Below are 17,731 nucleotides of genomic sequence, written 5' to 3'. Positions count from 1 at the left end.
CTCTCATATTTTCAAGTTTCATGGGCTGTGGGACTCTGTTAGCTCTATGCTTAAGGAATGCCGAATGGCTCATGCAGTATCATGTCTCTGTCAGCAGGAGGTTTCAGAAAAACGCTGTAAATCCTGGGCCTGGTGACAAAATCGCCAAGGTTGGCAACAGCGTTTTGGAGGCGCTGCGCCTTATCTCCCCTCTGATCGGTCCCGTTGCTGGATTTTTCTCCACGGGGCCGCAGGGTTTCTCTGTGAGCGCATGTTTTTCCCAAGGGATCCTGCCAGCCGGGGTTTATCATGGAGCAACACTGACATTTAGAGCCCAGCGTGTCTGTGGAAAGGTATTCCTCCCATCTGGGAGCAGCAGCTCCAGCCCCGCTGTCAGAAACAAAAGCGAATCCTGTTCCCTGTTGAAGAAGCAGCTATGGCCGGCAGGTTTCAACACCTGAAACCAGGCCCATCATTCTGAAACTGCTCCCCACTCCCTATGCCAATAGCTCCATTAACAACTCTGCTCCAAAAAGAAAGGAAATGGCTTTTCCCCTAACTGCAAGGCCAGCCACCACTGGGAAACTCCCCCGCGCCTTCCTTTCCAGGCGGGGAGGTGGTGCTCATCTCCGTGACCTGCAAGCATCTGCTTCCCCGGGTTTCCGCCTCGCTGCGTCTCTGTTTAGACACCGCAGTGCCCTGTCCCACATACTAATTACTGACTTCTTGCTTCTGAGGAGCTTGATTCATTCTGGCACATTTTCCCACGTGAAACTGGACCTAGAGCCTTGGAAAATATCTTAATGGACATCAGAGCGAGCCTGAGTTTAACCCCCACGTGGCTGCAGTCCCTGGGATAAAGGCACCCGCTAGGGCTGCCGGCGGCTGCTGCCCCGAAGGGAGGGCAGCCCTGGGGCCACTGGCTCCTCTTGGGCCGTGAGCTGCGTTTTCCAGGGCAGCCCCGCGGTTCCCGGCTCTCCGGGCCGCGCTGCGGGTCGGTGCTCTCAGCAGCAGCAGCGACTCAGCGTTGAGGTGTCTGGTGCCTCCCATTTTCCCCCAAATGCCTTTGCTGGTTTTCTTGCCTTGCTGGCAATGTCGAGGGATGGCTGTGGCCCTGGGTGCCTGCTGGCTCTGGGCAGCTATGGGAGCTGGGGGTAAATGGGATGCAGTTTAGTTCCTGCTCAGCAGCTGTGTGTTATTGCTCGAGTTCATGGTTTGGAGAGCGTCTTCCACGTCGCTGAGCTCAGAGCGTGTCTTTAAAAGCAGGTTTGTGTGTCTGTAGGCTGAGCAGAGCTGACCTGCTGCTGCCTGAGAGCCCCTCTTGGGAACGGGGCTCCTGTGAGCGCGGGGCTGCCGCTTCACCCACAGGTCTGAGCTTTGGCCCTGGGTCTGCAGCACATCTCGTGTGCCCGGGTCTGCTCGTGTCCTCTCCAGTGCCTCGGCTTCCACTCGATAACCAGAGACAAAAACAGTTCCTTTCCCTTTTATTTCTGTGCTGGTTTCTAAGCTCTTCAGAGCAGGAAACGTCTCTTTCTGTGTTTAGTCAGTGATCTCTGAGCAAAAGGCTCTTGTCTTTAGCAGCTCTAAATACTGCCAGAGTATAAATATAAATCCTGAGCCGCAGCCTTGTGGTGCGAAAGGCAGGACCTGCTGTCGCAGGGCTCGTCCGAGCTCTGTCTTGGCACCGCGGTAATTCTGCCTGTCAGCCCTAATTAACTCCGCGACGGTTTCAAAGGGTTGGCAGGAAGGGAGGATTTCCCTTTTCTCAAAATGAATATATTAATTTCATATTTGTGAAGTGAGCGTGGAGAAGCAACCCTTGCTCAGCTGCTCTTGCAGTGCCCTCCATTCATGTAGCCACTGAGGATAAGGAGATGCGTTTGACCTCTGTGTAATTGCGGATTTTCCTCTGCCTCCCTGCGTCACCTCGGGCGCAGGCCCGAGGACACGATGCAGCCCTCAAAGCCGCTCGCATCCAGACTGCCTTTTAGGTGTGCCCCGTGGATCCAGGCAGACAATTAATCTTAACGAGAGGCACCTCTTAAATGACTTAACCTCTTCATTGCTACACTTGAGTCGCTCTGTAATTTCTGCAGAATTTCACCATAATTTATTTGGTTCCTAGCATAGCTTGATGGGTGTTTTTATACCTTTGACACTTGAGAGATTATGGTTAATTTATTTATACGCTTAGCAAAACTGTTGGTGCTTGCTATATTTTTTCCCCCAATTTCATAACTTTTGACAAATAACAAGCATAGGAATTTTCTATTCATGTTTCTTTTCTGCCAGAAGATGAAATTGATTTTTTTTTTAATTCTACATGTCTGCTTTATTTTGAGAAATTTAAGCTGCTTTCATAAGCAGTTACTCCTCTGTCTTTAATAAAAATTGTGCTTTGCTTTGTGACTTTCTACTAAATTATTTCCACTATTTTGCTGGTCCCAACATATGTCTTAGTAATCAGTATAGATGGCTTGTCACTAGGAGAAGGGGTCACAGGATCCCCCGGTTGCCAGTTTGGTGGCTGTATTTTGTGTACTTTATTCTCCTCCTCTGCTTCATTTCCACGGGGCACAGTGGAAGTCCTGAGCTTGGTACCGTGTCCATCTCCGGAGGGCTCTGCCTTCAGCCCCAGAAGTGGCTGCATTTTAATGCCAGTGAAACACTCTGTAGCACATTAAATCTCTCCTGTTTCACAGTGGTGCTCTGAGTCATCAAGAGGTGACCTATGGTCCCCTGCTCTGCACCAGTTTTCCTGCATCAGCCCTTCTACCTGCTCCCGGTGTTTCAGTGTTTTCTCCCCAATCCCTTTGCATTCCCCAGCACTCCCTTGTGACAGCTTCCTCTCTCTTTATTCTTCCTTAAAGCTTTAGTTCACAGCTTCACAGTTCTTATTTTTTCAAAGTTTCTTTCTTTTCCTTCCTTTTTTTTTTTCTTCCTTCCCTATTTGATGGATTTTGGTTTCCACTAATCATAACCTAACGTTGAGCTGTTAGAAAAATACTGCATCTTTATTCTAAGGCAAAAATATTGAGATATTAATGATTTCAGTGATAGTGTGTGTATATAATGGGGGACTCTGAAAATTTCAAGGAAAGCAGGAGCCTATGTATTTGATGCTTTGTCTGGGAGCTCATGGGAAATGATTATACTGCTGTATCAATTATATATTTTAGTTTTTCATATTGAATATTAATAGTGACAGTGAAAATCTTATAATGAATCTTACTTGATTGCAGTACTGAGCTTTCAGATTAATTTTGATCTGAAAATGCTGTTGATCCTTAAGATGAAGACAATAGAGTTTGACTTACCGGTTTATTCTTAATGAAGATGAAAAATTTGGACAAATAAAATTCTGTATGTTTTTTGCTATTGGCTCCACTGAGAGCTGCGCACATCCACTATCACCCCAAACCCTTCATGTGTGGATGCTGTGTTTGTTTTTTTTTTTTTTTTTTTTTCAGTTTCTAAAAGCATGTTGCCTTTTTGCTTTCTAGGCCCTCCCTCTGCTCCCCAGAACCTGATTTCCAACGTCAACGAGACCTCGGTGAACCTGGAGTGGAGCCCCCCGCAGAACAGGGGTGGCCGGGACGACGTCTCCTACAACGTGGTGTGCAAGAGGTGCGGGGCAGGGGACCCGGGGCGCTGCCGGTCCTGCGGCAGCGGGGTGCACTTCAGCCCCCAGCAGAACGGCCTCAGGGCCACCAAGGTGTCCATCACGGACCTGCTGGCGCACACCAACTACACCTTCGAAGTGTGGGCGGTGAACGGAGTGTCCAAGCAGAATCCCAGCCAGGAGCAAGCCGTCTCCGTCACCGTGACCACCAACCAAGCAGGTAGGGGTCTTGATGTGCTTCTCCCTGCCTCGCCTGTGGGCTTTTGGGACATGCACAATTTGCATTGATTGAACTCGGGGTTAGCAAACGAGCGCAGGGAGCCCTAAGAGCCATAACTGGGTGAAACTCTCATTTTCTGGGTTGTGCGTGTGGGTCGTTGGCGTTTTTCAGGGCTGGGGAGGCAGCGGCAGGCGCGCTGGCAGGAGGAGGCGCGCGGAGGAGCCGAGTGTTGCTTCTGTGCCCCGTTGGGGACACCCTGCACATGGGGAGCACGGTGCCCTTGGTACTTGTGGGGGGAATATGTGCTTGGGGGGCACGGGACTGTGCAAATTATCCCCCCTCCAGCGAGGCTTGTGCAAGATTTGGGAAGAATGACTTGTTTGCTTGCGCTCCTCACCTGCAAAGCCCCCCAGGTTAGGAGCTGTCCCCTTGTTAAGTGAGCCCCTCCAGACCTGCTGCGAACTGCATTTCAGTTGATCAAAGCTGGCATTACTCTACCAGCCACATATGCGCCTGCCTCTTCATGCCGGCTGGTGTCTGCATTTGGCTCATCTGGCAGACTGACACGGTACTGCCCTGTGTACCTGGGTATTTCGGACACCCCAGGCACCTCCCCTTGGTCAGTTCTCTGTGCTTGACTTGGCAAATGCTGCAGAACAAGGTTCATTTTCAGTTCTGAAGTTCGTTTGTGTTGATTTTTTTTTCCCCTTTTTTTAATTACATGAAAGCATTTCTTGTCTGCAGACAACCAGAGTTTCATGTACAGGATTCTAGTTGAGTTTTCAATTTAATGAACAAAATTATATACATTTGAATATGACACTTCTCTGTATGCAGATTAGCCATCCAGACTGTCAGACTGGCTACAAGACTGTCATACCTGTTATCTAGTCTCTCACAGCCCTGATTGCCTTCACGTCCTGGAGATGGTGCAGGCATCCAGCACCTCGCAGCACAGCTCATGGGATTATCCTTTGTCTGCACATTTAGAGCTTTCTGGACGATATAAACATTGCATATACTGCAAGTGCTGTCCTATACAAGTATTGTGTATGCTGTTTCCTTATAGATCCACGTGAAAAATAGGAATGCAGAGTTTAAACCTACAAATTGAGTCTATAGACTAGACCTGCACAATGCCATATTAAGAGTTAGAAATGCACTTTTCTTTTGCAGACACAGTTACGGGCAAAATTGTCAAGTACCCACTGAAGTTCCTTTGGAAATGCAGTCTCTTCTCTTTTTTTTCTTTCTTTTTTCATTTTTTTTTCTTTATGCATGCACTTGACAGTATTCCTTTAAATTATAATTCAAAAATTCAAACTATTACTTTGCCCAGTGAAAAGAAAATTAATGGAGAACAGGGGCTCTTACAGCCTCTTAGGAGGGAGCTTGGGGAGAGTGCTGTCTGTCATACGTGGGATGAAAAGAGAAGGTTGAGAACTGCAGCAAGGACAGGGGTTTTGTGCTGTGAACGCCTAGCAAAGAGGGTATTTCTGACTGGTTTTGGCATGTGGAGGATTCCTGGATGCACATACGCATAAATAAGTGAGTGGATCCATCTACCGTGTGAAAATTCTCCCATCTTATGATTTAATATGCAAACCAAAATCTGATTGAATATGCAAATAAGCATTGATTTTGTTTATTATCCATGAGTAACAGTTCTTCACATCAGGAAATTTGTATTTTTGCCAACGTTTCGAATTAAGGAACTTGCCCAGTCTATCAAATGCTTCAGAGGGCCGGAGAAAACTGCACTGGTACAAATAAAAATTAACTCCAAGGCTGTGGATTCTGCAGCACAGATCTATGTGAAAAACAGAAACGTGCAGCCTAAACCTACAAATCTCTACTCGGAGAAATAGCCCTTACATATGCAAATAATTCCATTGATTTCAGTGAAACTGCTTGCTTGAGTAAAGGTTTATAAAGTTGGACCCGTGGGTTTTACAAGTACTGATGTGTTTAATCATTGCAAATGCGTGTCTGGGGTGCATTAAAATTCTTACGCCCGTCATTTTCTTTCGCTATATTTCATTATAAAGAAATAATGTCATGGTAGAGCGCTGCCATAGGCATGTCTGCAATCTTGCACTTTTCTCATAAAGCATAAAGCTACCTTAGTTTCATTGCAGCAATTTCTAATTTAGGAAAGATTAGAGTCAAGCTCTTTGGTTAATAAAAGGCTTCCCTTGTTTTGCTAACAAAACCGAGGCTACCCACAGTGAAAATCTGTAAACTACTCTATTGTATTTGCTCTCTGTGCTTGTGCTTTCCACAAAAACATCCATTTTAGAAAGAAAAATGTTAGATAAAAAAAAAAAAGATAGAAAAAATGCTGCTAATGTGATTCTTTACTGATACAACCAGTCCTTGTGGGTCGCATCTGGGGAATTTGTTGGACTTGTTTGCAAGAGATGTATTTCCAAGTTAAATTCAGTGGGGATGATAAGCATGTTAGGGGTTAGGAAACGTCTTCACAACAGCCTCAGTTTGCCTTTACAAATAGACAGCCGTATAATCGGAGGAAAATATTCAGCAATTTTAGAGTGTAGTTTTAAATGTCAGCCTTGGAAGTGTAGGATTTGCATGGTTGCTTGCAGTGGTGGCAGGCTCTGCGGACGGTTTGCGTTTGCAGGCGCACAGAGAGCAGTGAGGGATCCGTGCGGTTACGGGCGCGCTCAGCACGGCGCCGCAGGACGGTCTGCGGAGGCACAAAGGGTGCAGCCGAAAGGCACCCGTGCTCCCGTCGCTTCAGCCACCTCCTCCTCCATAACGACACTTTTCACCTTGGTTCAGAATCTATTTGCGGTTCGCAATACTGCAGAAAAAGGTATAAATAATAATAAGCTTTTGTCATTTGAAATAGGATTAAAAATATCTGAAAAAGTGTTTTTCCTTCTTCCTTTGGAAGATCCAGCTTTTAACATTTTAATGGAGAGAATCTAAATTTCAGGCTTTAAACAAAGTAAAAATTTCTGTCTCCTAGAGAATTACTTCAGGGTTGTTTTCAGCTTGATATGATATATGTCTAGTATAAAGTTTTATTTTATTTTATTTTATTTTATTTTATTTTATTTTATTTTATTTTATTTTATTTTATTTTATTTTATTTTATTTTATTTTATTTTATTTTATTTAAGATTGGAGCAGCCACCCCCCTTTTCCCCATAAAGATTAAAATAAACTAAGCAGCAAAGCACGGAGCACCAGGCTGGGGAGACTTATACCAGTGGATATTGTGAGGGGCTGCTACCAAGTCCCTCGAGCAGCAGAGGTGACACTGCGGTGTCTGCGTTTCCGAGCAGACGAAATCCCTGTCTCGTCCCTCCTCTGGGAATGAGAGGTGCCCTGTGGAGGAGATGCAGCCGGGTGTCCTGGCGCTCGTTTCCCTGCAAAGCCCTGCTGGGCAATTACCGGAACTCGGGAATCTCCAGCTCGTTTTCCCCCCGCGCAGGATAAAGCTGCGAGGCTGTTCAGCCTTAGAGGTAAATCCCTCCATGAGGAGACCTTGCTCACGGGCGCAGGAGGCTCCTGCTTTCCTGCCGAGGCTCCGAGCGGTTTGTATTTCCCGCAGGCTCCAGGCAGGGGCTCAGCACGGAGCGCGCGGAGCCGCGCGGTGCGGGCAGCGCTTCCCGCAGCGCCTGGAGGCGCTGGGCACGGAGGGACAGCAGGGAGACGTGCACAGATGAAGGGCAGAACCCGCTGTCCCCCTCCTGCCCTGCGCGGGGGTTTCGGATGGGCCGGGCTGAGGCAGGTTAACGCTGCCGGGCGGCTCAGGGCTGCCTTCAGCCAACCCTCGCACTGGGGCTAAGGCAGGATCTGCCAGTTCGGATGAGAGTACTGCATGAAGGAACCCACTTCTCCCCGTGCCTCCGACGCGCTGGATGTTTTCCGGCTGCCCGCGGAGGCTCAGAGCTGCCCTCCCCTCCGTGCAGCTCGGGCCCTGCCTCGGCTGTTCTTTTCCCTGCTCCCTCCCGGCTCCCTTGTCTCGCGGAGCCCTGACCGCTGCCCATGGAGCTGCCTCGTCTGTCTCGGGGGCAGAGCGGCCGCGGGCCCTTCCCGACAGCGGCTCCGGCGGGTTTTCCAGCGGGAAGACCCAACCAAACACTGTGCCCAAGGCAGTGACCCTAAACGTCCAAGTTCAGCGCAGGGAAGGGCAATTCAGCTGTTACCCAGGTCTGTTCAGCCTTTAGGTTGGTTGCTTTGTTTGTTTAGGCTCTTAATTCCATTACCAAAAGGGGAAAGAAAAAAAGAACAATGGATCCTTTGAGGATAATCTTAAATTAGCAATGAAGGGGGGAAAAAAAAGGAAGTGAGAGTTATTGCTTCCAGATGATTAACAAGTTCTCCTGGACTCTTTGGTAGGGAAGTATTCCCATTTTGCATTTTGGTGGGACTTCTTTGAAAGCCCGTGTTCCCTTTCAAGTGCTGATTAGCATTCCTCACGTGTTGTGCAGAGCGGCAGAGAAAATGCATATAAGATCCTGCATTCTGCCAGTGTGATTTCGCCTGTGCAGAACTAAATTTGCAGTGAGTAAAAAATGCATAGACATAGATTGCCCTTGGTCAGTGTGCACTGCTCGTATTGACAAAGTAATAGTTGCTCAGACAGATCAAAAGCAAAATATGCCATAGCCAGTGAATCTCGGGTTTGTCAGTATCTCCTTTTTAGTACTCTGTTTCTAGATATTTATAAGTTATTCGTAAAGAATTGCTCCGTAGTAAAACATCAAAAGACATTGTTTTTAAGTAGATTTCAATTGGACAGCTTTTTATGTGCCTGCATGAATGCTCTTAAGCGTCTGCTTGAAAGAAGAATTAATACTTATTCTGGAGATCAATCAATCCATCTGATCCTCTTATTCCCTCATGTTTTTAGGCATAATCCTAGTTTCAGTAGAAGTAGCAGTGCCTGATTTCTGTTGTCTGAGAGCGAACGTGCATTTCCCGATTTTGTATGAGGGTTGAGGAGACTCAAAGCGGGCGATGCGACCTGTGTGTGTTGCGAATCTCATCAGCAGGGGGGTGGTCAACGGGTCAGCTCTCCGCCTCCGCAGGTGGGTTTTTTGGAGAAGCTGCAGAGTATTCAGGTTTGCACTGAGCTGCAGCAGTCCAGCGTGGAAGCTGCGAAGGGAGCTCAGTTTGTGTCTTTGCCCAATACAGATGTCAAGGAGTGTGTGGGGGAGTTTTCCAAATGCTGGGCACAGCAATACCTGTCTGCAGCCTTCCAAGAAGTCCAGGACGTGGGGAAGTGCTTGCTGCTCATGCGGTCCTCTCCTTTCCAGTGAGGACCAGGGGCTGCAGACAGTCTCTTTGAGGAGCCCTTCTCATGGGCACACGCTCCACGCAGCCATCCTGGTGCTCCGACCCTCGCATCGCTCCGACCCTCGCGTCCCCAAAGCCCGATTCCGGACAGTCTCTTGGCAAACAGCTGCATATGTGTCAGGTGCCCAGGGCACGGGCTGCGTGTTTGACACTTGCAGCCGCTGCACTGTTCCCTGCAAGACGCCAGGGTAATGGGAAAGGGGAGGTTTCTGTTTTGCTTTTAAGGTGTTTGCACTAAGGATGATGGATCGGCACCCTCCTTGTTCCTCAAATGGAGCTGTGTCAAGCACAAATTCAATAGGGAGAGAGATTCAAAACTAGTAAGCAGGGCCTTGAGAAAGGGCTGATACGTGAGCGTGACACGCCAAGTGATTTGTGGCAGCGGTTTATAGGACTGCAGATTAATTGTATGCAACTTGCTCCTTTTGAATCGAAACCAGTGTGAGTTCTGAGGCTTTTCGTTTATCTGCTAGAAGTAAACAGCAATTTCTTACCCAGACACCCCTTTTGTGAGCAGCAGGGCTGGGACAGGTTGTCAGCTGCTATGGAGTTTCACCTGCCGTAATCAAGGGGGTGATCTGACAGTTCGTACAAGATGACAACCCACCTTAGTCTTTTTTTGTCTTGGGTCCTCTGAGGGATCTGTGTTTTGGCTTTTGCTGCCTCAAGATTTCCATAGAAGCAAGTTGCTGTGAGGAGTTCTGGAGCAAACCAAGTACTGTGTTTTGGGAAACCACGAGCCTCTCAAGTGTGAACGTGATAGGAGATTCACAAGTAAGATGAGCAATCACAACACAAGAGAGTTTGGGAATTGCATGGAAATGATCAGTTAGGGATACTCGTGATTTGGCAAATCGCAGTGTTCAGTGCGACTTTTCTTAGGCGCCCCGTGATGCTCTGCGTTGACCGCGTTGGGTTTCTCCCACTGTGTTTCCTTCCCTGCGTAAGGTGATGTGCCTGGATGAGGGAGCTTAATATCTTTAATTATCTTGCATTTAATAATCTAGATATTATTAATGTCTTGCACTGGCTTTGAATAAATGCATTGTTATAAGTATACGTGCTACCATCTTAAAAACGAAACTGGGAAAACTATTGTTGGGAGGGATTAAATGATTATTTCAAGGTAACTACAGCTTTCCACAAAGAAATAGTAATTAAAATAACAACTGCCTGCTGGCTTGCAAAGCTGTCTGCACCACCCATTTCCATGAATTTGTATTCAAGGTGGGGGATACAAGCCTTGGTCGGAAGGAAAAAAAAAATAGTGCTTTCTAAAGATCCTTAGTAAATAACCAGCTTCAGGGTTCAGTGAGCAGCTTAGACAAGTTGCATGTCAGATGGCGCCAAGAAGTAATTGCAGCATTTAAATAAAAATTTGGTCACTTTTTAAAAAAGATCTCATAGTTTACTGTGGAAAATGGAAGTTGGTTACGTGCCCTCCTCAGGAAAAAAAGTGCTCAGTTTCAGATCTGAGTAGCATTGCCCGTACTTTTAGTTATATAAATTTATTTTTAATAGGCACCTTTGACTATGTTCTGATCTCAGTTATGCTGGCACAGATGAATAGTTACTAAGCTGACATAGATCAAGATATGGTCCTGGAGCTTTTATTTCCTCTGGATTATTTAACTGCACATTTCCTTTCATTGGCCCCGCACTGACATTTAATGTTCTCTAAGCTCACGAGCCAGCCCGAACAATTCCCTTTTACAGCTTAAAAGGAAATGTTATTTGGAAGGAGACTTTGTCCAGGAATGTTTGTGGCTACCAAATGGTTAGGTGGGCTTCTAAAATCTCAGGTTGTTTTTGCAGCTGACTAAATTAACTGGAAAGCAGCCAGCAAGACACCAGCATCCAGTCTGGAGTTGAGCAACAATAAAAAGCTTCAGAGAACATTATCAAAGCTTCCATTAGCCCCCCGCTGATGTCCTCAAACAGGAGTTTTTTGAGAGTGGAAGCACAAAAGCTGGGCTGCACAACTGCCCCTGTGTGTCCATTCACAGGTTTTAAATCCGCACAGTTACTAATTAAAATGCCACGCAGAGCGGCACAAATAAACATAGCGAGTGCCCGCGTTTCTGCGCTGGCCTGTGGCGCGAAGGGCAGCGGCGCGGCCCAGCGAGGCTCTCGCCTCAGCGCGGCCCCGCTCGCAGGAGGGGCCGCTCCAGGCGCCCGGCCCGTCCACACGTGTGGAACCCGCGCCCGTCCTGCCTGGCAGCTCTGGGATAACCCCATAGGTCGCCCGGCCTCGCGGCGCAGGGCCGAGCAGAGCCGCGGGGTCCCCGTGGGCGCCAGGCCGCGCTGGCGGGTATCGCCATGCTGAGCACACGCGCGGAGGCTGCTGCCTCCTTTGGGAAACGTCTCTTGGCATTTAGAAGTGACGCCGTGTGAGGGGGTGGGCAGCGAGCGCCTCTTTATCCGGCAGGGCTCCCGTGGGCTTCCCCACCGGCACAAAGCCGGCTGATGTACGGCCTCTATACGCGGCCGCCACACGGATTTCATGGCGTCGCCTTAGATTAAGGTAATCTGCCTTCATTACTAAATTCAAGAACTAGAGTTGCAGAAGTCTGACTTGGTACCCTGCACTGAGAGCACGTTCAGGGTCCCTGAAAGTAGTGATTTGTAAATGTCTAATAACAAAAATGACTTTTTTTTTAATACTGTCTGAAGACAGATAGGAAGCTAAAACCGTTGGTCTTCTATCCATTTGGTCCTGCATATTTCAGAAAATTCTTTATGCAGAAGTCCTGCTGAACTTAATAGAACAACTATCATCTTAGCTTTTTGGACTGTTCTTTTAGAGTTTATGGGAATTTATATCCCAGCTATTGATTTCTACCACCTAGTCTTAAAAGAAAATGGGATGATTCAGGCTTTTTTATTAAATTATTTTACAGTTCTATAGAATCCCTCTGGTTTTGTCTGTTTTAGAATCTGTTGAAAGTATTAAGGGATTATCACAGACAGTCAAATTATAATGTACTTTCAATATAAATGTCTTTCAGCTCCTTCCTTACTGAAGACCTAGAGCAAAGCACTAGAGTTTTGAATTATTTTCTTATTATTTTTACTTTTCTAGGCCCTATTGAATGGTCCCATCAATATATAATACAATAAGGCAATTTTGGCTGAGCAAAATAGGAAGATGTAGTGGGCTGGAAGAGATGTCTCATATGAGAAGTGAGTTTTGTGTGATGTCCATTTATTTTAGCAAACAAATAAAGGCATGATCTCCAGACAAGCCACTACAGTGGCTCCCTGGGAAGATTGCACTTGTCTAGATAACATAGTGCGTTCTTTAAATCTGTCCTCTGAATCAGCCCCCATTTATCTCTCTTAGCATAAAAGTGAATGCAGATGGAATGGCTGTGTCTTTCCTTCTATCAAGGCTCGGTGCCGCGCGCATAAATAAGGAAGCGACTGGAATATGCAGGGAGCCGAGTGTTGGATCGGACGTTCTGCGAGCGCCCCGGCTCTCCAGGACGGGCTGGCCCCGCGGAGCCCTGCGTGGAGCTGGCAGTGGAGAACTCGGCTGAGAGCTCGTTTTGGCTCAGAAGGATCCGTAAATACAAGTGATCAGCTTCCTCTGTGTCAGATAATCTGTGGAGCTGTTAATAACAAAACCGAATTGAACCCACAAACCTTGGGGATTTTTCATTGCAATTCCCATCCTGGCCATTTCTCCTGTGCTCCATCCTCAAGGCGACTTGGGGCTCCCACCCAGCCGAGCGGTGAGATCCGCTCTGCCCCTGCGGGAGGACATGGGGACTTTCTAATCGAAAGCTACGTGTTTTTTGAGAACTTTTTCTTTCCTTTTTTGTATTGAAATTGCTCAGTCTTTATAATGGCACTTATGTTGCAAAGGAAATTTTAACAATTATTATCTTTCTGACCATTCTCCACCAAGGCAGCCAGTTTAATTTTTAATTGCTTACATCATTTGTTTTTTTTTCTAATTTTTAAATTAATAATTCACTAGCTTTCAGTACTTAGAATAAAAACAAAACTGAAGTAATAAAAGCCCTGCATAAGTTGAATTATGTGTCACCTGTAATGTAATCATTTGCTAACATTATGAAGTAAGATTTTAAGATTTATAGGTTTCAGAAAGCTAAAGACTTCTCCACTTTTCATCTCTCATCCCTGCTTTTTACTGAATAGGGAGCATCAGGTCGCTCTGCTTTCACAGCAGCAGTGTGTGCAGAGTGCTTCTTTCTTTTTTTCTTTGATTGGGTCTGTTTATGATTTTTGATTTCCTGGAGAAATCTGCAAATTGCAGATGAGGGAAAGCGGGCTCGGTTTGGTTCCAATGAGAGGAAGTGAGAGAAGAGCTCCGAGAGTGAAAGCCCAGGAGAATTTGGTGCCTTGGAATCTAATTATCTATATTAATTTTATTTTCAGAAGCACAAAGTAGCTTTTTTTTTTTTTTTTTTTTTTTCTTCCTCCTTCAAGAAAAGGGATTACGGTGGGGTTGTGCAGCAAGGTGACTTGCTGTATCCTAGAAGCACTGAGGAACTCATCTCCTCGTGTGTCAGGCCGGTGCCCTTCAGAAGGGCCGTTCATGTGAGCACAGAAAAGCACAACCTTGATTCAATCTGGGGATTCTCAACAGCCCAGAGAAAGGTTTGTATCGGGTGGAATCCACCTAACCTTTGCGCAGGAGGCACTTTACTGAAGTTCCAGCTGAATGCTCTCAACATCAGCTATAATTAAAATTTACAGCCTGTTCATCTGACATGTAAATACAGAAATTTGAACCTTCTGCACCATGCTTTTGTGTGTGATGAAGCTTAAAGTAAATAAAAGTGAAGCGCCTTAGCTTTGGTGCCTTGCAAATAATCTGTTACTCCCTCAAGTGTTAAAAGAGGAATTGTGGATTTTATTGTCAGGCGAGTCCAGTGTTTTGGTAATGTTAAGGCTTAAGAGGGCATGTATGAAACCTTCTTTGGAGTTACTGTTGGGAGTCTTATCGCTTGTGTGTATCCCACTTAAAGTAAAATGTTTATCATTTCATTATCTTTTATTCCTCCAAGATTCTTTGCACTTCTGATGTTGGTGGATTGATCTAAGGAACCTAAATGGCCAAAATCTAACTCTTCGCTATTACTGTAGCACTTCAAAAATGAAGATGAGACAACATGAGCAAAGCTATTTATTAAAAAGAAAAAAAAAAGAAAAAAAAAAGCTACTTTAGCAAAATGAGTCATCACATATTTATTTATTTATCCAAAGCATGAGTGAACACAGTAGGGGCTTTTATTTGTCTGGCTCTCAGAGCAGCCTTTAAGCAGTTCTTTCTGGAAAATCTAATATTCTTAATGGTGACAATAAGTGACATTAGACATATGTGTGTCACCTAGACTTCTTTATTTCAAGTAAATAAAAGCAACCGTGTGTGAACCAAAGAGAACAGCATTATGAGATATGTTGCCTTGGGTACCAATTCCACATTTGACCCTTAAAGAATTAAGCTTCTCACTCTAACTGAACTACCCACACGTTCAGATGACTTGGTGGTAAGGTTAAGTAACGGAGCAAGAAGGAGTCTTTCTGTTAATAGGCAGCGGCATGAGGCATCAGGTCAGAGCTGTCCTTTGCAATAGGAGATAAAAGGTTCTCCCACTGGGATGCTTATGAAGCAGGATTGTTATTTTCAGTGTTGTCTTGCTGGTAGCTGATACGTTATTTTAAATACTTGAAAAGCAGCACACAGATGCTGGCAGGGCATAGAAGCTGTGAATTATTTCATTGGTCCTGCAGAGTTTAAGGATGACTCTACCCCATCCGGTCTGTTGACTCGTGAGGTGTGTGCAGACATAGGAGCAGTGCATGTTACATGGGCAGAAAAATAGGAAAACAGAGAGGAGGACTTTGCTGGACTTGCGGAAGAGCACGGGGAATGGGACTTGCAGATCGTTTGAGGACATCTCATGCATCTTTGAGGACAGTTTTGACTTTGCTATGGAAGAAACTGGAAGATGGTAGAGGGTTTTGTTTGGAAAAGATGCTTCAGCAGATGTTCCTTCCAAGCAAAGGCGAAGGGCAGGGTGTTCCTGAGGAGGACTCAGTTCTCGTTGCCAGCTCTGGCTTCCCAGAGCCACAGCAGGCCGTGGGGAGGTGGAGCTGCCGGGGGACCCGCGCGCGCCGCTGCCCCAGGCCTGCACGAGGCCTCTGCGGTGGCGACGCGCCTTTGCCAGGACCACGGCCCCTTTTCTCTGTTTCTGCTTGCCCATTCCTACGTAGCAGAGATCAGCGCTGGCTTCTTTAGGCTACAGAATTCGGTTTTGTTTATACTGGGTCAAGTTCTCACCTCAGCTGGAGGGAAGAGGAGCTGCAGTGCTACCTGCTCTGTGACCAGTGGCTTGAAACCTGCCCAGGTGAGAGAGCTGCTGACTAATTCCCAATCTGAACAAATTGCTTATAGCTGTACAATTTCTTAGAGCAATTTACAGCGCTAAGTACATTCACCCTGTTGTGTTAATCATTCTAGTTTAAACATTTAGAAATGTTTCAGTGCTATTTTTTTAAGTGGTTGTAATGCTCAGACAGATTTTTATAAATTGCCTTCCAACTGAAAGCCTTGTTTTCCTGTTTGTTTTAAACTGGCATTCATACATAAAGGAAATATACACACAGGATCCTGCCATGTTTCTGTTGGCAGCTGTAAAGTTATCCTTGTCAGAACATGCCAACAGCATTTCTTAGCAAGCTAGCAGCAAGAAAACAAGCAGTCCTCAGACTAAACAGACTCCATGCTTGAGCTGCAGTACAGAGCTCGTGTTAAATGCTATGTGGCTTCTATATTCTCTTGGTTTCAGGCGGTCTTTGGGAGCACAGGCTACAGATTCGGATCTCTGGAGTTACTCCAGACCTGCACTGCGTGAGGTGACATCATCGTTTGGAGGGCCAGTAATAACATCCAGGTGTGAAGAGCTTGTCCCCAGCAGCTGATAGTGAGGACGAGCTGTCTCCTGGCCGGGCAGAATCCTTGTCACCACCGTCCCAGCAGAACTGCTGAGTTCCTGACCACAGAGAACCCCTGCAATCGGTCTGGTCTAAATGAGAGCAGTTCCCGTGTGCTAACGTAGTCTCTGCTAAAACTGGCACAGAACAGGACTTGCCGGCTCCTTACGGATCTTCCCCAGTTCCTGCAGTTCTCCAAGAACTGGAGCTGGGGTAGGATGGTAAAAACGCAGCACTCTAATAATCCTGAGCTGTGATTATTTGTTGCAGCTACAGCCTGCGTCTTTCTGAGAGCTTTTGGTTTGAGGCAAGTCAGAGCCAGCTTCTGTGGTCTGGCAAAGTTTGCAGTGCAGGTTCTCTTTTGGGAGAGGCAAGAAATGAAATCTTTAAAACAGAGGAAATGTTTAAAACACAATAATGCAGTGCTAACAGTCTCCAAAATCTCATTTTCTAGCGCCTTCCTTTATGACAATATCACCATAAACAAAACTGATGTGAGCTGGTCCCCAGGCTTGAGAGCTTGTCACTTGTTTGCTGTAGAGCTCGTGCATGCAGTGACTGAGCTGCGGAGCCTGGAGAGAAGGGGAGCTAATGTGTGCCTTTCATCTTGGAATGAAGATGTCATACGAGACTACCCTGTGGCTGAGCTGTTTTTTGCCTGAGCAGCGTGTTTTCTAGTAACAAGGAAGGAAACTTTATTTGCAGGAGTATTATGACTGATTTAAGGGATTGAGAGAAAGAGGCCAAGCTTGGCTGTCTCGCTGCTTCACGTTTCAGAGGCCAGGATTTTCAAATGTGGGCGGATGACCTTGGGCAGTTTACTCCAGCGGTGCAGATTTAAAGTCTTTGCTTTAAATGCTAAGGCTGAACACGCTGGCCTGAACCCCGGCGTGTCTCACTTTCAAGCAGGGAAGTTTTCCACGCCAGTCGTCATTCCTCAGGGAGGCAAAGGCAGACAGTGGGAAGACGGAGCACTCGGGAATGTCTTGGGAAGCTTCCAGTGGCTCAGTTAAGTAATCAGGCTTCTAGATCCTCGTCCAAGTCCGAACCTGGCCAAACCATTGCTCATATAGATACTTGCTGCTCTCACATACAGGGAGATTTACCTGGTTAATGAAAAAAATGAAGTAGGTAGCTCATTCTTAAGGTGTGCATCCAGTCTGGCAGGCTTCTGCTGGTCCCTGGGAGAAAAAAGGAGGAATCGTTTTGCCAGCCAAGAGTGGGAATGCCAAATTCTAGCTGAGTGCTTTGAACGTGCACAGTCACCTCACCTGCGTGTGCACAAATAGATTCCCTGGTGCAGGGCTCTTCGTGTGCCTGTCCCTGTGTCAGGTACATGGGTTACACGCGTGTTTGGAGACTTGGTCTCCTACCATGCTCTGTCAGTTCTTTTGGTCACAATTCCAATGTATTCCTCTTCCTTTGAGAAGTCAATTGCCAGGAGTTCTGAGAGCCTGGAAGTGGTGGTGTTCACAAAATAAAGAGTTTGGGAGCATTTCTGTCTGGGAGAGAGAAGGAAACAGGTGAAAGGCCTGAGGGGTTGATGGGAAGCAGAACTGAACACCAACGTTTCAGGAAAGAGCAAATTGCTTCCTTTTAATCCGGGATTTTTA

The 17,731-nt window shown here is 46.5% G+C and overlaps 1 protein-coding gene across 2 annotated transcripts in view; it reads left to right on the top strand.

Annotated features, from left to right (window-relative positions):
* The window catches only part of EPHA4 (EPH receptor A4), an 88,363-nt gene that overhangs the window by 45,798 nt on the left and 24,834 nt on the right, over positions 1–17,731 (top strand). For both annotated transcript variants that reach the window (XM_088528491.1, XM_088528492.1), the window contains exon 5: positions 3,483–3,821. In XM_088528491.1, the coding sequence (XP_088384617.1) occupies positions 3,483–3,821 (339 nt within the window). The remainder of the gene's footprint in view (positions 1–3,482; positions 3,822–17,731) is intronic.

This window comes from Tinamus guttatus, unplaced genomic scaffold (assembly GCF_059628265.1).
Source record: "Tinamus guttatus ecotype Peru unplaced genomic scaffold, ASM5962826v1 Tinamus_guttatus_pri_ptg000311l, whole genome shotgun sequence".
Lineage (NCBI taxonomy): Eukaryota > Metazoa > Chordata > Aves > Tinamiformes > Tinamidae > Tinamus > Tinamus guttatus.
This window is presented reverse-complemented; position numbering and strand designations above follow the sequence as displayed.